Source organism: Vipera berus (genome assembly GCF_964194415.1).
Source record: "Vipera berus genome assembly, chromosome: Z".
In the NCBI taxonomy this organism is placed as follows: domain Eukaryota; kingdom Metazoa; phylum Chordata; class Lepidosauria; order Squamata; family Viperidae; genus Vipera; species Vipera berus.
Window position 1 is genome coordinate 81084590 of NC_138205.1, and position 16778 is coordinate 81101367.

General features: G+C 38.3%; 1 protein-coding gene across 1 annotated transcript; it reads left to right on the plus strand.

Annotated features, from left to right (window-relative positions):
* Positions 1–5: 5 nt before the first annotated feature.
* On the plus strand, positions 6–16116 carry EAF1 (ELL associated factor 1). Its single transcript, XM_081345183.1, has 6 exons — positions 6–172; positions 2956–3050; positions 5802–5938; positions 7619–7785; positions 8196–8414; positions 10694–16116. The coding sequence occupies exons 1-6, from the start codon at positions 70–72 to the stop codon at positions 10738–10740; spliced, it is 768 nt and encodes a 255-aa protein (XP_081201309.1). The 5' UTR covers positions 6–69; the 3' UTR covers positions 10741–16116.
* Positions 16117–16778: the final 662 nt, after the last annotated feature.

Here is a 16778-nt window from a genome sequence, read left to right on the forward strand (position 1 = left end):
GGAAGAGAAGGCGGCGGGGCGGGGCGGCTGCGGGTGTTCTTGTTGTTCTCGGTGGGCGCCGCAGTAGCCATGAACGGCGTGGCGAACCCGCTGCTGGACAAGGAGGAGCATCCTCTGCAGCTGGGCGAAAGCTTCGAGCGGCACCCTAAAGCCTCCTTCCACACCATTCGCTGTGAGTGCCCGGCAGAGGCGGCGCTTACGGGCCAGGCCGGCGACCCCCAAAGCATCGGCTTGATTAAGCTGGCTTGGCCCCGTGTCAAAAGAGAGCCCTAACCGCGCTAGCCTATGCCTGCCTAACCGATAATTGAGTTCAGGGTGACTTACTCCCAGGTTAGTGGGTAGAGCAGCCTTCCCCAGCCTGGTCCACTCCTCTAAGGTTTGGATTACAACCTCCCATCCTGCTCAGCCAAGCGGCAGCCGCGTGCTGTGGTTTACCTGGGAGCGCACTATGTTGGGGTAGGCATACCTACACTTCTGTGGGAGTAAGCCCAATTGAACTCGCTTTATGATACACGGTTGATTTTAGTATTTGGAGAATTGCTTGCTTGCTTGCTTGTTTATTAGATTTATGTGCTTGCCCATCTCGTCTAAAGGCGACTCCAGGCAGTTTACAATAAATAAAACATATTAACACTAAAATTTATTTAAATTGATAAAGATGGGAAGGAAAGTTAACAGATGTACACAGGGAGGGGATGGGGTCTTACCTCAGTCCATTAACCACCTCCAGAATGACATGTTGGGGTCCCAGATCAGTTGTCAGAGCCAGGTTTTCAGGCCCTTTCCAAAGGCCAAAGGGATGGGTGCAAATCTCACCTGGAAGGGGATAATGTTCTAGAGGTTTTAATAGCTAATATCCACAGAAAGGCTTAATAGGGTTGGATAGTTTGTGGATCCCTGTGTTGTGAGAATTGAGCCAATTGTATTCTTGTGGTAATGAGGCCACTATGTTAAACCACCATATGGTTCATTTAGAGTAACATTAAAAAAAAAACATCACCCTTTCAAAATATTCTGGACAAAAGTGAGATGTGAATGTAGTAGTTGCTTTTATTTACTCAGGTTTAGTGTGCTGTGTGAATCTAAGTTAGGGGTGTCAAACTGCCGGCCCATGGGCCGGTTGCGTCATGCGGAGGCTGCACCCACCCCAGCTCTGGCAATGCGAAAGAAGTCACAATATGTCACAACATGTCACATGACACAGCAAGTTTGACACCCATGATCTAAGTGATATGGTTAATTGACAGTTTAGTATTATGCAAACCCAGGCAATTAGATTAAATCAGTTACCTATGTTTGTTAGTTATGGATTAGGCAAATCTAGCCCTACTTTATCTGTCCCTTCTGTAAAGAGTTTCACCTCTAGACATTTAGTTGTGGGTTTTTTTCCTCACCAAAAAAAATAAATGAGGAAAACTTCATTTCTTCAGTTTCCAAGCATAAAATAATTTTCAGTTTCATTTTCCAATTCCTCACCAATAAGTTTGAAGCATATGAACGAGCTTCTAAGATAAAAAGAAATGAAAACTAGCAAGGAATACCACAAGCCAATCAGTTCTCCCTCCAGATGTTCAACAGAAGAGATTCAAAAATTTGCTTCTGTTACTTCTCTAGCATACATTGAGCCAAGAGTTTGCTTGCATCCAGAAAAAGTGTGGTGACATAAAAGCAAAGCCAATTTTAAAAAGCTGCCCACAAACTCCGGTACTGGAAAAAAAGATAAGAAAAAGAAAGAAGCTTATTGTAGGGCTGAGTTAGAAGAGTTTTTAACTCAGCCCTACACAGCCCTGATTTCATTAGATCCATAGTCCAGGATTTGCACAAAAGGTATATCTGGAGGGATCTTCAAACAAGAACAGTAAAACCTCAATTTCTGAGGCAGTTTACAATTCTTTTGAGTATCATCACATTAAGAAATATAACATGGCCCAGAGGACAGATTTTGCATAACAGGCAAATGACAAATATGGGCATTCATGTTTAATAAACACTCCCCTCTCTAATTATTCTATTAAAACAAAATTTTAATGTATAATGTATAATTATATTATATAATTATATGTTACACAATGTCATGTCATATCCAGAGACTTGATTTCAAATAAGAATACCCATATATGTGCTGTCTTGAGCTCTCAGAGAAAATGGCAAGATAAAAATTATAAATACATTTAATAACATAGGACATTGATTAATATCTGTTTGCAGCACCAGGAAAGAATTGTGCCTTTTGTAGTTGCTGTCAATGCAAAATGTGCATCCAGTTGTCACCTCAGGCTGCTAATAGTAGACTGCATATTATAGATGCTTATTATATATAATGTTGGTTGTATTACATCAAGTTACTATTAAACGAAGAGGAATATGCCAGGCCTATACTGACAATCATTCTTGGAATTGTTGAAAAGACAAGGACTACAACAGAAACCTTTTGTTTCATAGCTAGAATCAGTCTTCGTTGCATTCTTAATAATTTTTTGTGCTCTCAAACTAAGGTAGGGAGTATTATCTGAAAATAGTTATTTCTAGAAAAAAGTTGGTTCAGTTGGCCACTTATAGAGTTGCCATTTAAAACAAAAACTGGCCTTATGAATGAACTTCAAAAAAAAAAGATGGGTCAAGGAAATTTTAAAAAATTAAGGCTTTTATTTTTATTTTTTATAGCAGATAATAGCTTTTTGAAAAAATGAAGTATGCTGTGTTAGAATTTTTTGTGTTATTGGCTAACAAAGCACAACAGACCTAATTGCAGAAGAACATTATAATTTGGTAATTCAGTTTAATTCCTGTCTGCACATTCACTCTACTAAGCTGGTTCCAAAATTATTTGAATGCCAATGAAAACAATAAAATAAAATAAAATTAAAGTAGTAATGAGATTATTTCTAAATAAATACTCATCAAGCATCCTTTATAATCTGATGTATGTTTAATATCAGTTATTGTATCCTCTAGATGATTTTAAACCAGCATCTATAGATACGTCTTGTGAAGGGGAGCTTCAAGTTGGTAAAGGAGATGAAGTCACAATTACATTACCACATATTCCTGTAAGTTTCCCATATCTCACATTGCAGATTTGCTTTCTGTGTCACGGTTCCTACAAGCTTTGCTCTGAACTCTTCACATGTAGCCAAGGGAAACATGATGTACTTCATAAAAACAATTTGTGGGAACTCAGACTTGCTTAAGAAAACACCATTTTTTAACGACTGTCTGTTGAATATGCTGTGCATACTTTGAGAAAGATTGCAAAGAAATACTTTGGCCTGACTATAAATACGACTTTTTACTGTATCATTGAAATAAGCACTTCTGATTTCCAGGCAAGCTTGAAGAAAGATGCTGCTGCATTAGTTTAATGCATCTTTATATATGGCCTACAGTACTTTTTTCAAGCTTGTGTGGAATCTATATAAAGGTTAGTGTGTGTGCTTGTGAGATTTGTAATACTCTGATGTTTCAGAGCATGCACACCTCCGATAATCAACCTGAGACAAATATGTCAGAATCCTTCTCAATTTCTGGCAACTTTCTATATAGATGTTATATTTAAAACATTTTCATTGCCTAATATTATTTTGGCTATGTATGAATCCTAATGTACATTGAAGGATTCATAAAGTAATATTTCTGAATTCTCTAGAACCACAGTGAGGGGAAAAAGTATTTGATCCTCTGCTGATATTGTACATTTGCCCACTGACAAAAGAAATGATCAGTCTATAATTTTAATGGTAGGTTTATTTTAACAGTGAGAGACAGAATAACAAAAAATCCAGAAAAACGCATTTTAAAAAGTTATAAATTGATTTGCATTTTAATGAGTGAAATAAGTATTTGACCCCTTCGTAAAACATGACTTAGTACTTGTTGGCAGTCACAGAGGTCAGACATTTCTTGTAGTTGGCCACCAAGTTTGCACACATCTCAGGAGGGATTTTGTCCCACTCCTCTTTGCAGATCATCTCCAAGTCATTAAGGTTTCAAAGCTGTCATTTGGCAGCTTGAACCTTCGGCTCCCTCCACAGAGTTTCTATGGAATAAAGGTCTGGAGACTGGCTAAGGCCACTCTAGGACCTTAATGTGCTTCTTCTTGAGCCACTCCTTTGTTGCCTTGCCTGTGTGTTTTGGATCATTGCCATGCTGTAATACCTCTCCACGACCCATTTTCAATGCCCCGGCTGAGGGAAGGAGGTTCTCACCCAAGATTTGACAGTACATGGCCCAGTCCATCGTCTCTTTGATGTAGTGAGGTTGTCCTGTCCCCTTAGCAGAAAAACACCCCCAAAGCATATTTCCACCTCCATGTTTGACGGTGGGGATGGTATTCTTGGGATCATAAGCAGCATTCCTCCTCCAAACACAGTGAGTTGAGTTGATGCCAAGGAGATTGATTTTGGTCTCATCTGACCACAACACTTTCACCCAGTTCTCTGAATCATTCAGATGTTCATTGGCAAACTTAAGGCTTGTACATGTGCTTCTTGAGCAGGGGGATCTTGAGCAGGATTTCAGTCCTTCACGACGTAGAGTGTTACCAATTGTTCTCTTGGTGACTGTGGTCCCAGCTGCCTTGAGATCATTGACAGGATCTTCCCGTGTAGTTCTGAGATGATTCCTCACTGCTCTCATGATGATTGAAACTCCACGAGGTGAGATCTTGCATGGAGCCCCAGACCGATAGAGATTGACAGTTATTTTATGTTTCTTCCATTTGTGAATAATCACACCAACTGTTGTCACCTTCTCACCAAGCCACTTGGCGATAGTCTTGTAGCCCATTCCAGCCTTGAATAGGCCTACAATCTTATCCCTGACATCCTTGGACAACTCTTTGGTCTTGGCCATGGTGGAGAGTTTGGAATCTGATTGATTGCTTCAGTGGACAAGTGTCTTTTATACAGGTAACAAGCTGAGATTAGGAGCACTCCCTTTAAGAGAGTACTTCTAATCTCAGCTTGTTACCTGTATAAAAGACAGCTGGGAGCCAGAAATCTTGCTGATTGATGGGGCATCAAACACTTATTTCACTCAATAAAATGCGAATCAATTTATAACTTTTTTGAAATGCATTTTTCTGGATTTTTTGTTGTTATTCTGTCTCTCACTGTTAAATTAAACCTACCATTAAAATTATAGACTGATCATTTCTTTGATAGTGGGTAAATGTACAAAATCAGCAGGGGACCAAATACTTTTTTTCCCTCACTGTATGTTAAGTTCTGTAAATCTATTGATATTGAATATAAATAATATTGATGATATATTTGTTCCAGATATTGAATCATAACTAAACTTTCTGTTTGATTTCTTTATAAATTATATTCTCAACTATAAATAAAATATTTTGTTGCATTGCCTATCTGCATAGCGATAGAATATTTAATATGGTGTTTATAGTCACAAAGTTAGCCATATCAGTCTGCTGTAGCAAAATCAACAAATGTTTCTCTACTGGTTTATGACAATTGTCACTTCTAATTTCAGTTATTTCTTCTGTGTAACAGGCATAGTATACAGACAATTTTTCTTTGGAAAATTAGCAAATGAATAATCATTTTTGTAAATAGCAAGTTCTGTGTACTAATTTTGCCAAAGTAAATATGATTTCTTTCTTGCATCTAAAAATATAGCAACGACCTATCATAGAACAAAATATTAAGAAAATACAGATTAAAGCATAATCTTCTGAGTTGGATTTGAGACACTGATTATGCTATTTATTATATCTGTTTTTCTTACATATGCATAACTACCTGTTTAGATTTAAATATATTTTTATTTTTCTTCAATATCAGGGTTCTACGCCTCCAATGACTGTTTTCAAAGGAAACAAAAGGCCTTACCAAAAAGACTGTGTACTTATTATCAACCATGATACTGGGGAATATGTGCTTGAAAAGATAAGCAGCAGCATTCAAGTCAAAAAGACAAGGTAACACAGGCTCAAACATATGAGGCCAATATGGATCAGCATATAGTATAATTCAGGGATGTCAAACTCAGTTTCACTGAGGGCCGCATCAGCATTGCGGTTGCCCTCAGGGGGCCGGGTGGGTATGGCCAGGGTGGGCGTGGCCTACTGGGTGGGCGTGGCTAGAGTGCCTATGGCCTACTGGGTGGGCGTGGCCAGCTCTACATCATTTGCATCAAGGGTGGCTATGGGGTCCTGGGCAGGAGTGGGACAGATCTGAGGGTCTCTGGCAGAAGGAGGGTCTCTGGGCCAGGGCCAAGGCAGTGGGGGCCGTTCCCTCACTGTTTCCAGGATGGCTTTGCGGGCCACATGAAAGCACTTCGCGGACCGGGTCCGGCCCCCGGGCCTTGTGTTTGACATGTCTGGTATAATTCTTTTTGAAATAACTGTTCTTCTATCCCCTGCTTTTATCTTGACTATATAAAATAATAAACATTAAATATCAGAATGGTGGAAAGAAATCTAGTCTAGTACATAGTCTATAACCTCCACTCTTAAATGAAATGGCTATTCCAAGAATATCCGATATGCTTTCTCTCCCTATTAGAACTTTAATCATCACTGATCTTATCAGTCTTTAATAAAGTTAGCAGAGGGATGACCTAGGTCAGGGGTCGGCAACCTCGGCTCTTTTATGACTCGTGTTGAGTTGAAGTCCACGAGTCATAAAAATGAGCCGAGGTTGCCGACCCCTGACCTAGGTGATATTTTAAATTTTAAAAAATTAATTCTTGGGAAAGTTTAGCTGGTACTTAATTCTTGCTTCTTCAGTTGAAAGAATGGGAATTTAGCAGTTCCATAAATGGTACATTGGTATTATTTATTTAATCTTTAAGATTTATTAAGATCAGAGAAAATGAGAGAATAGAAATTAGATTTTATTTATTTGTTTGTTTATATTTCATATTTCTAAGCTTCCCATTTCTCTCAAAGACTGTACCAATCCTAGTTCCATAATTCCCTCAAGCTACAAAGAAGGATTAGAATTGGAAGAACTCCTCTGCATAGCCACAAAGGAGAAGCAATATGAGGAAACAGAAATATGAAGAGCGGACCCAATTACTCTTACAGAAATCTCCACACACATAAATTCACCACTTTTTGTATTATTTTAATTATAACTGGCAGAATAGCCAACAAAATCAACAGTTTTGGAACAGGCAGGAGTTGGGGAGAGACAGCCGCCTTAGATATATTAGATATAAAGGTTCTTTGTCTGAAAGGGAAGACCCAAGATTATACTGGACGTATTTCTAATATGAAAACAGTAGTAAGGGTTTCTTAAAATAAATAATGTGACTCAAAATAAATTAAGGGTATGGTAAGTTATGGAAGTTACTCGTCCCAGCTTCTGCCAACCTAGCAGTTCGAAAGCACGTAAAAATGCAAGTAGAAAAATAGGGACCACTACGGTGGGAAGGTAACAGTGTTCCGTGCGCCTTTGGCGTCTAGTCATGCCGGCCACATGACCACGGAGACGTCCTCGGACAAGCGCTGGCTCTTCGGCTTTGAAACGGAGATGAGCACCGGCCCCTAGAGTCGGAAACGACTAGCACGCATGTGCGGGGGAACCTTTACCTTTAAGTTATGGAAAGCAACTACATATTATACATGTTATCTGTTTTAAATATTTCCTTTCAGAGCTGAAGGCAGCAGTAAAATCCAAGCACGGATAGAACAGCAATCTGCTCGAGCTGCACAATCTTCCAGCCAGTTCAGAGCTCCAATAAAGCCTGCAGCTGGACCTAAAACATCCCCACTGAAAGACAATCCTTCACCAGAGCCTCAATTGGATGACATTAAGAGAGGTAGAACACTTACTATAGCCTGCCTACTGTCTGAGATGGAAAGAAAATTTATCACTCCCCCTTGTAAGTTTTCTTCAGTATATTTTTCCAATGGCAGGAACACAGCTTATAACCTTCAACAGCCAGTCACCTTACAATTATATTAGTTGAAACCAAATGTAATTTAATTAAAACTCTGACATTTTTAAAACCATGGACTATCTGGGGTGGGCTAAATAACTGAGAGCCAATGGAGCATTATATTTAAGTTAAAATTAGAATTTCAATCCTAGGGCAAAATCAACCATATAGAATTAGAATTGTAGGGGCAAGTGCTATCTAAATAAGTTTGAATTTCTTGAGAAAACTCAGGCTATATTTTTAATGAATAAATAAACTTTTAAGAAATGACCCTCCTATTTTTACTCTAGAACTAAGAGCTGAGGTTGAAATTATTGAGCAGATGAGTAGCAGTAGTGGCAGCAGTTCATCTGATTCTGAGAGTTCCTCTGGGAGCGGTGATGAAACTTCCAGCAGTGATGGGGGTGAAACTGCACATCCTTCTCCTTCTCAGCAGTGTAACAACAAGAATGTGGTTGCCAATGGTACTGGCAGGGCACAAGGCAACAATCAACTCATGAATACTCTCAGTAAGTATTTTCACTAAGTAGCCATCATACAACATAAATGCAACCTGGAAATTATAAGAACTATAGACCAAGATTTCACGAGAGCAAGATGCTCAGGAAGGCTGCTCTAAGTACAAGTTGCCCTCATTCCTGGGAGATAACGGTACTGAAATAACAAAATTTTTCATCTTTGGGAATTGGGGTTGAGTCTGTGGTTGACCACCTCCCATAAGGGTTGTCTGTGTAGTGATCTTTATTCGCTCCTTTTTCATGCCCAATTGAAATGCATCCCATTGGATCAGCTCAGTCAGGAGGGCTCCATGTGGCTCCCTTTAGGTAACTAGCCTCTTTCAAGTGACTTACTGTGGGAACAGTCTTCAATCAGCACTAGCATTCAGAAGCCCATAAGATGGTGATGCTGCCTACAACTTGTTTGCGTTAATTTCTGTCAGGCTACTGGATGTCAATGCTGCCCACACACAACTTATGGAAATTATATGTGAACAGGATGAGCACATTTGAGAAGTTGGTCCACAGACATCCTGCAACAACTGCAGGCAGTAGAGAAGCCAGCATAAACCATATGGTGTAAGAAGGGCAGCTCCCATCATCAGCCAGGAAAGCAATTTGAAAGGAGCTAAAAGTCACAAAGAAGCTACTTAGAGCCTCACAATCAAGCTGCAACTAAGTGAAAAAGAAATACAGGCATCTTGCTTAGATGATATAATTCTTTCAAAAATATATTTTACGCATCCACAAAAGCTTGACTGCTTTTTTGACATAATGTAACATTTGCACCTTTTTGCAGGTACGAAAATGTTTGTAGGCTTGGTTTCTATAATTGTGAATATAAGACTGCAGATAACAAGTGACATTTGTATTCACAAACACACTTGTTTTCTGTTGAGTCCTTGCTGTTCTCTGAATTGTTTCTTTGCTTGTAGATGTTTCATTACTTAGTTAAGTAATAGCAATAGCATTTAAACTTGTATACCACAATTTAGTGCTTTACAACACTCTCTAGATAGTTTACAATATAGAAGCATTATCTGCATATTGCCCCAACAATCTGGATCCTCATTTTACCATCCTTAGAAGGATGGAAGGCTCAGTCAACCTTGAGCCCCATCAGGCTCAAACTCCAGGCTGTGGGTAGAGTTTGCCTACAGTACTTCATTTTAACCACTGCTCCATCGGGACTGTCTCATAAGATCATCGGTTCCTTGACTAGGATATTATTTCTGCTTGATTGTTTGTCTGGTATTAATCCCTTCTTTTCCAGATATAAACTGCTGGAGAGAATGTGTTCTGGTCTTTTTGTTTCCTCCTTAGTTTTTTTTACCATCTCTCTTGAATTATTTGTAAATGTGATTCTCTATATATATCTTTAATGGCTGATTTGTCTGAATGCTGAGCTTCCAGGAATTCTCTAGATATTTTGGATTTAGCTTGGTTCTAGGATGCTTGGTCTAGGATGCGGTGGCTCAGTGGGTTAGGACCCTGAGCTTGTTGATCAGAAGGTCGGCAGTTTGGTGGGTCGAATCCCGAGTGCCGCGTAACAGAGTGAGCGCCTGTTACTCGTCCCAGCTTCTGCCAACCTAGCAGTTCGAAAGCACGTAAAAAATGCAAGTAGAAAAATAGGGAGCACTACAGTGGGAAGGTAACAGCATTCTGTGTGCCTTTGGCGTCACATGACCACATGACCACGGAGATGTCCTTGGACAAGTGCTGGCTCTTCGGCTTTGAAACGGAGATGAGCACCGGCCCCTAGAGTCGGAAACGACTAGCACGCATGTGCGGGGGAACCTTTACCTTAGTTAATCTTTATGTCATGATTTTTTATAGATAGTAATGACTTGCATTTTTCAGCATGACCTTAGAGCAGTTGTTGGTCTGACTGATTCAGATCTAGTCTAAAGAAACAGTACATGCAGTTGCTTTAGTTCATATTAGTTCAAAGTCCCATTACTGGGTCAAGTCTGATGTAGCCAATAAAAAACTTAAACTCTAGTTGTACACAAGTTTATTAAAGAAAATTATGAGCTTGTGATTTGCATAGGAATCATTGCAACATTTGGGCTTCTTGTGAATCATGCCAAAGAACACTAGAAACAGAAATAATAGAACTCCGGTCTTCAGTATACATATCAGAACTAATCCACTTGGAGTAAACTCTTTAATGGTCTTATAAAATTGCTGCCTATTTTTGCTGTCTTATGTCTCTGATAGCTAACATTTCATAATTCATCAATGTAGAACTTAATTCAAAATTAAGACAATTCTCTTTTTTTTAACAACAGGAAATGACTTGCAGTTGAGTGAATCTGGGAGTGACAGCGACGATTAAATTAGGTTTGCTGCTTTTGTTTCCTGTTATATAGAAATGCAGATTTAATGAAGAGTAATACAAAAGTGGTAACTGACTTACTAGAACCCATCTATATAAATAGAATTGTTAACATTATGTGACCTGAAGGGAAATGTTCTTGGAGCAGAACTGTCCTCTGTTTATTCTATGTATAAATTAAGTCTATTGTAGTATAATCTTTTAACTTTTTTCAGTAGGTGTGAATAATTTTAATCTAAAACTGAAATCTATCTTCAGACATGTCATATACCATAACCTGTAAAAGGTAATCATCTTGATGAATTCTAATCAGGTTCTTGCTTGAGTCCCTTGAAAATTTAAAGCAAAAGTTATTTGTAAGGTAGATATCAATCATTTTAAAAAGAAATACATAACTTTGATATTCAATGAGATATCAAAATAAGAATGATAGCACCTAAATTTCATAAGTTTAAGGCAGGGGTACAAAATTATACAAGTGGATATTTGTGGTGAATAAAAATTCCCTTGTGACAAGGAAAGTTTAATCATCTAGGAAAAAAAACCACTCTCACCTTGCTCCCATTTTTTCAGGCTGTCTTGAAAATATTTTACACTATAAACAAAGGCAAAGGTATATATAAACAGGCTAGCTAACAGAGTTTCTCAAAGACTAGTTGTGAACTTAGCTGTAAGGATTTACTAGGGCTTTTTATATTTGCAGGAAATTTATATAGTCATTTATGCACAAATGGCCATTTGTGTGCAAATAAAAAACATACAAATGTCATATTATTACTTATGCAAATATTTCAAATTGGGCATTTATGTCTGCTATCCTAGTATTGAAGAAGCCAGTATTATTTAGTGCTCCATACTCCCAAGTACAATTGAATTAACGTTACGTGTGCGAGATATATAACATTTCTGTGGATAGAAATGATAATTGTAAGATTTTCTTGTTTACTAATATTTAGTGCATATAGCATAGAATGATAAGGTCTGAAACTTCAGATGATATAAAAGAAATACTGTTTCATATTGATCTTGGAACAATTGCTAGCCAATCTTATTGCTAACAAGATTTTTGTTTCAAACACTGATAAGTCTCATCTGTCAAGCTGCTTTGGTTAGAAGAAGAGACAACCCTTCATATATTGTTTCCTAATGAAGTATTTTAAACTTCATACATGCTTTGTACTAAATACAGCTAACCCATTTATACAATAATTTGAAACAAAAAGCAGAAAATTAATGCAGAAAAAATCTTTCACCAATGAAATATTTCTTGAGAATTTCATGAGTTAAAAGTACCAAATTGTTTTTCAAGTTTAATTTAGTTTATCTATAGTTACTGTCCCATATTTTCAAATTACTAATATAGAAAATATTTTTGAGCAATTTACTTGTTAGCAACCTTAGTAAGAAGCATATCCAGCAATCTCCTACAATTTAGGCTGCATATTATCAAGATTGGTTTTAAGGGAATGAATATTAAAATGTGTGACTTCATTTTAATTTTATTATTGTTTTAAAAAGGGGACTAAGCAGACAAAGATTATTATTATTGTTGCTACTGGAATAAAAGTGCCTTGTGTTTAAATCAGATCTAGTTTTCCTCTCAAAAGTTCTACTGTTTTGTCCCACACAAGCAGCAGAGTGCTTTATATGCCAGTGCAAAGACATGGACTCAGTAGGCTGAAAAAATGATCTCATACCTAGTGACAAGTGAGAAACAAAGAGTTACAAGGCAAAACAGGCACAGTAAATATTTGTGTCTCTTTGGCTTCACATAGCAGCAGTAGCTATTGTAAAGAGTGTGAAATTGACTGGCATAAGTCAGTGCTCTGAATGACATCATAGCTTTCAGTTGTAGTATGAATTTTTCATAGACTCCTTGTCTAGAACTAACAAACAAATGGGGGGGGTAAACAAATTTATCATCAAGGCTATGAACCATTCATGACTGTCCAAATTCAGAATGAAGGGGATGTTCATTTTTGTTTTGACTGGCAAGTTGTATGCTATTAAGGCTGCAATGAATTCTCAGAACAGGATTCATATTTTCCCACAGCGTTCCAAGATGAGGTCATGATATTTGACAAAAGCAAGACAAACTGTTCTGGTTAATAAATATATAAATATTAATATGGCTTCAAGGCTATATGTACTTAAATGTACTTCTTCAAAAGTCAGCTTAATTAGGGTCTTTTTAAAAATGAACTTTATCATGGAATTTCAATTATTTTATAGAGGCATGCAAATAGTAAACTGAAGGAAAAGAATACTTCAACAGGGCTGAAGCGTTTTCAAACTATTCACGGTCCATAACACTTGCACAGGAGATGCTCTTTTGATTCCTAAAGAGAATTCTTGTGATTCATGTAGCCATATGTGATTTAAAAGCATGACTATTGAGACAACTGAAGTGTTTAACAGTTCAAGTATTAAAGGAATAAAAATAGGAATGAAATGGAATCTAAGAAGTATAATACATTATTTTTGATGTTATTTTGCCTCAGATGTACTTGTATCATCAATCTATATTTGTTTATATTTCTGTATTTTAGATTATATTATTTGTAACATTTTGTAGTTTTGTGTTTTAAAATTTATTTAAATAAAAGAATAAGCTTCAGCAGCACAAACACTAACAGAGCTTTCTCTCTTGTTACAACTCATCTGACCTGTTTGAACTTAATACCCTTTATACTGTTTTACACAATACAATACTGTTTTATACAGTACTGGTTTGAATACCTTAACCATAGTGAAGAATTGTTACTCAGTATTATTTACACATGAATGCACAATCTTAGATATACATGTGGTCCTGACCCAGAAACACAAGAATTGTTACAGCTTTGTAGTGTGCACATCACAGATTTAACAATATAGTTGTATTGGTCTTTGATCAAGTTGGCATGATTAACCGAATCACAAATACCAGCATTTTCCATAGATATCAAAGCTAGGATAATTAGTATACAACATAAGAATGGAGACAGGGATTGGAAGCATTAGAGACATCCACAGCATCCATTTAGCTGGCTGTGGGAACGTTAGTTCACAGTAGTTGACATACTGTGAAACAAACTAGGTTTCGGTACAAAAATCTAGCTGTAGACTAGAAAAATATTCCTGATTTATCAAAGATAAATCTTGTTCTGTATTTTGCCCACCAGTAGTATTAAAATCCGATGTCCAAATGGCGCAGTGGTTAGAATGCAGTATTGTAGGCTAGCTTCCGACTGCCAACAGTTCGATCCTAACTGACTCAAGGTTAACACAGTCTTCCATCCTTCTGAGGTTGATAAAATGACCCAGATTGTTGGGGGCAATATGCTGATTCAAATATGCTTCTGTGACAAAGAGGCCCAACATTAATTCAGCCTTCCATCCTTCCGACGTTGGTAAAATGAGGACCCAGATTGTTGGGCAATATGCTGACTGTAAATCACTTAGAGAGGGCTGTAAAGCACCATGAAGCAGTATATAAGTCTAAGTGTTATTGCTATTAAAGGTTTTTTGCAACTGAATTGTATAACATTATCTTTACCTAAATACAAAATGTAATGAGCTTTGAAGCTTTGCCTCAAGGTTGCTTGCAATCAGCCATACCCTGTCAGGTATTGTTGTGATTATGTTAATCTTTGATGATTTATCTTTACTGCAGGAGTATTTGGCTTGCCCACCTGAGAGTGGGCAGTTAATCCTGATGAATCCAAGGACCAGGCACCCATAAAAATTTTAGGAGTCCTATGATCTGTTTACCATTATAACATGGTTAACAAGGTACAACATTTTCTCCTTCCCCAAATGGTGCAAAAGGAAAGGTGATATGGTATGGAATTGGAAAGAAGATGCTTTCAATGAAGTAAAACATGTAATTCAATAAAGTGTATAAGTTCCAGATCAAGGGAATCTTTTAGAACTGACAGCAGGAGTCATAGAGCAGAGCTCCCCAACCTTTCCAGGTTGGTGGCCCGGAGGGAGGGAGGAGCAGGGAAATGTGCGCAGTGCACACACATCACTGCTGCTAGCACCCATGCGCAAGTGGGCCACTAATGCCTGCGTGATGCTGGCAGCAGTGCTAGCGCCCCCATGCATGCACAAATGGGGCTGCTAGTGCGAGTGAGCAGGGTGCATGCACATGTGCGCGCACTTGTTAGCCATTTCCACGGCCCAGTGGCCAAGAGGCCACGAACCAATACCAGACCGTGGCCCACAGGTTGGGGACCCCTGTCATAGAGGATAACCATACAAGGGATCTGGCAAACCAACTCAAATCAGAAAAAGCAGCCTATAGAGTTTTTGTTACAGCTATTCAAAAGTTCAGAAATATTCCATACTTCAATACGGTATGAAGTAGTATATAAGTCTAAGAGCGCTATTGCTGTTGATATAATCAATTTGCAAAATCCTTCAGGGTATGGTGAGGTTACATAAATTCATAAAGGTAAATGTCAAATATCAATCTATAACCATAAACCCATTTGACAGGAAGAATGTGCAAGTCATCTGAAATAACTAATTACAACCAATTGGTGCTCAAAACTAATTGATGGGCAAAAATGTTTTGGTGGGAAAAAGGAACAAGAGCCAAAAATTTAATAGCTCTATTCACACAAAAATTGAGCTGTAATGATTGTACAAACCATTTAAATTGTCACAAATGGATTTAATTTTAGCTTCAGACTAATGCCTTTCAGTTATCTGTGTCACATAAGCAATGTTGAGAGAATGAAGCATTAATCACCTCTGCTTTTGAAAAGTATCCCCAGAAAGGCAGCATAAAATGAGACTCTACTCTGCAGTTTCTTTTCCTTCTCCTATTTAGTGTAGCCTCATATATCTTGGAAAAACATACGTTACAAGGGAGTGGAGGTGAATTAAGCCACCATCCATCCAAGTTTATCCACAATCTTACTAAATCTTATTGGGCCACTGAATTGTCCATTTATCCCCATTCATGAGGAAGAGGAGTAGGCCACATCAATTCCCAGTCTCTGAATCTCACTGCACCATCAACAATGGAGCAGTATCTTTCAGGGGCACAATACACATTTTTGCTCCTGAGACCTCATCACTACTCTCTACCTCCCATTGTTTGAACCTGAAACAACACCTAATGAAAAGTTCTGCTTGCTTCACCAAAAATGTGGTTTCTCTAAAAATCAGTGACCCATTAGACTGCAAATGACAGCTGTATCTGAAAAATTGAATATTGGAGTTTTATCAGCCTCTCAACAAGGAGAAATTGCTTTTATTTTTAAAAAGTGCCAAAAATAAATTAATGTGCATTTTTTATAAAAATTAATGCATTGCTAATCTTGATACTCCATGCAATCAACATTTAGAGCTATTATGAAAATATAGCAGAGAAAAAAGTACCCTTTAGATCAGGGTTGTCAAACTCAATTTCATTGAGGGCCGCATCAGCATTGCGGTTGCCCTCAGGGGGCCGGGTGGGTATGGCCAGGGTGGGCGTGGCCTACTGGGTGGGCGTGGCTAGAGTGCATATGGCCTACTGGGTGGGCGTGGCCAACTCTACATCGTTCGCATCAAGGGTGCCTATGGGGGCCTGGGCAGGAGTGGGACAGATCTGAGGGTCTCTGGCAGAAGGAGGGTCTCTGGGCCAGGGCCAAGGCAGTGGGGGCCGTTCCCTCACTGTTTCCAGGATGGCTTTGCGGGCCGCATGAAACCACTTCGCGGGCCGGATCTGGCCCCCGGGCCTTGTGTTTGACACGTCTGCTTTAGATAATCTGCATGTAATGAGAGTAATGGGAAATTGAGTTTTATTCAAATAAACTTTCTCAGTTACTAAAGCTAAAAAAACATTACACGCATCTGTGAACTGCACTTGGTTCTTTTGGTTCCAGAGGTAATAAGCACACTAGTAAATAAAAGGATTTTAGGCTTTATTATTAGTTCAAGCAAACAGAATTAAAAGCATACATAACAAGCAAGATAACACCCAAATCTCTTAAAGGCTGCCAGAAGCTCCTTAACAATGACAGTACATATGCTATCAACAGTACTTAGTGCTCAGTTCCATT

What these genes read in the sequence shown, in the direction of transcription:
- EAF1 (XM_081345183.1), top strand. Translation starts at nt 70, where the DNA reads ATGAACGGCGTGGCGAACCCGCTGCTGGACAAGGAGGAGCATCCTCTG. An exon ending in TTACATTACCACATATTCCT is followed by an intron (nt 3,051 to 5,801) that starts GTAAGTTTCCCA and finishes CTTCAATATCAG; the next exon opens with GGTTCTACGCCTCCAATGAC. An exon ending in ATTGGATGACATTAAGAGAG is followed by an intron (nt 7,786 to 8,195) that starts GTAGAACACTTA and finishes TTTTTACTCTAG; the next exon opens with AACTAAGAGCTGAGGTTGAA.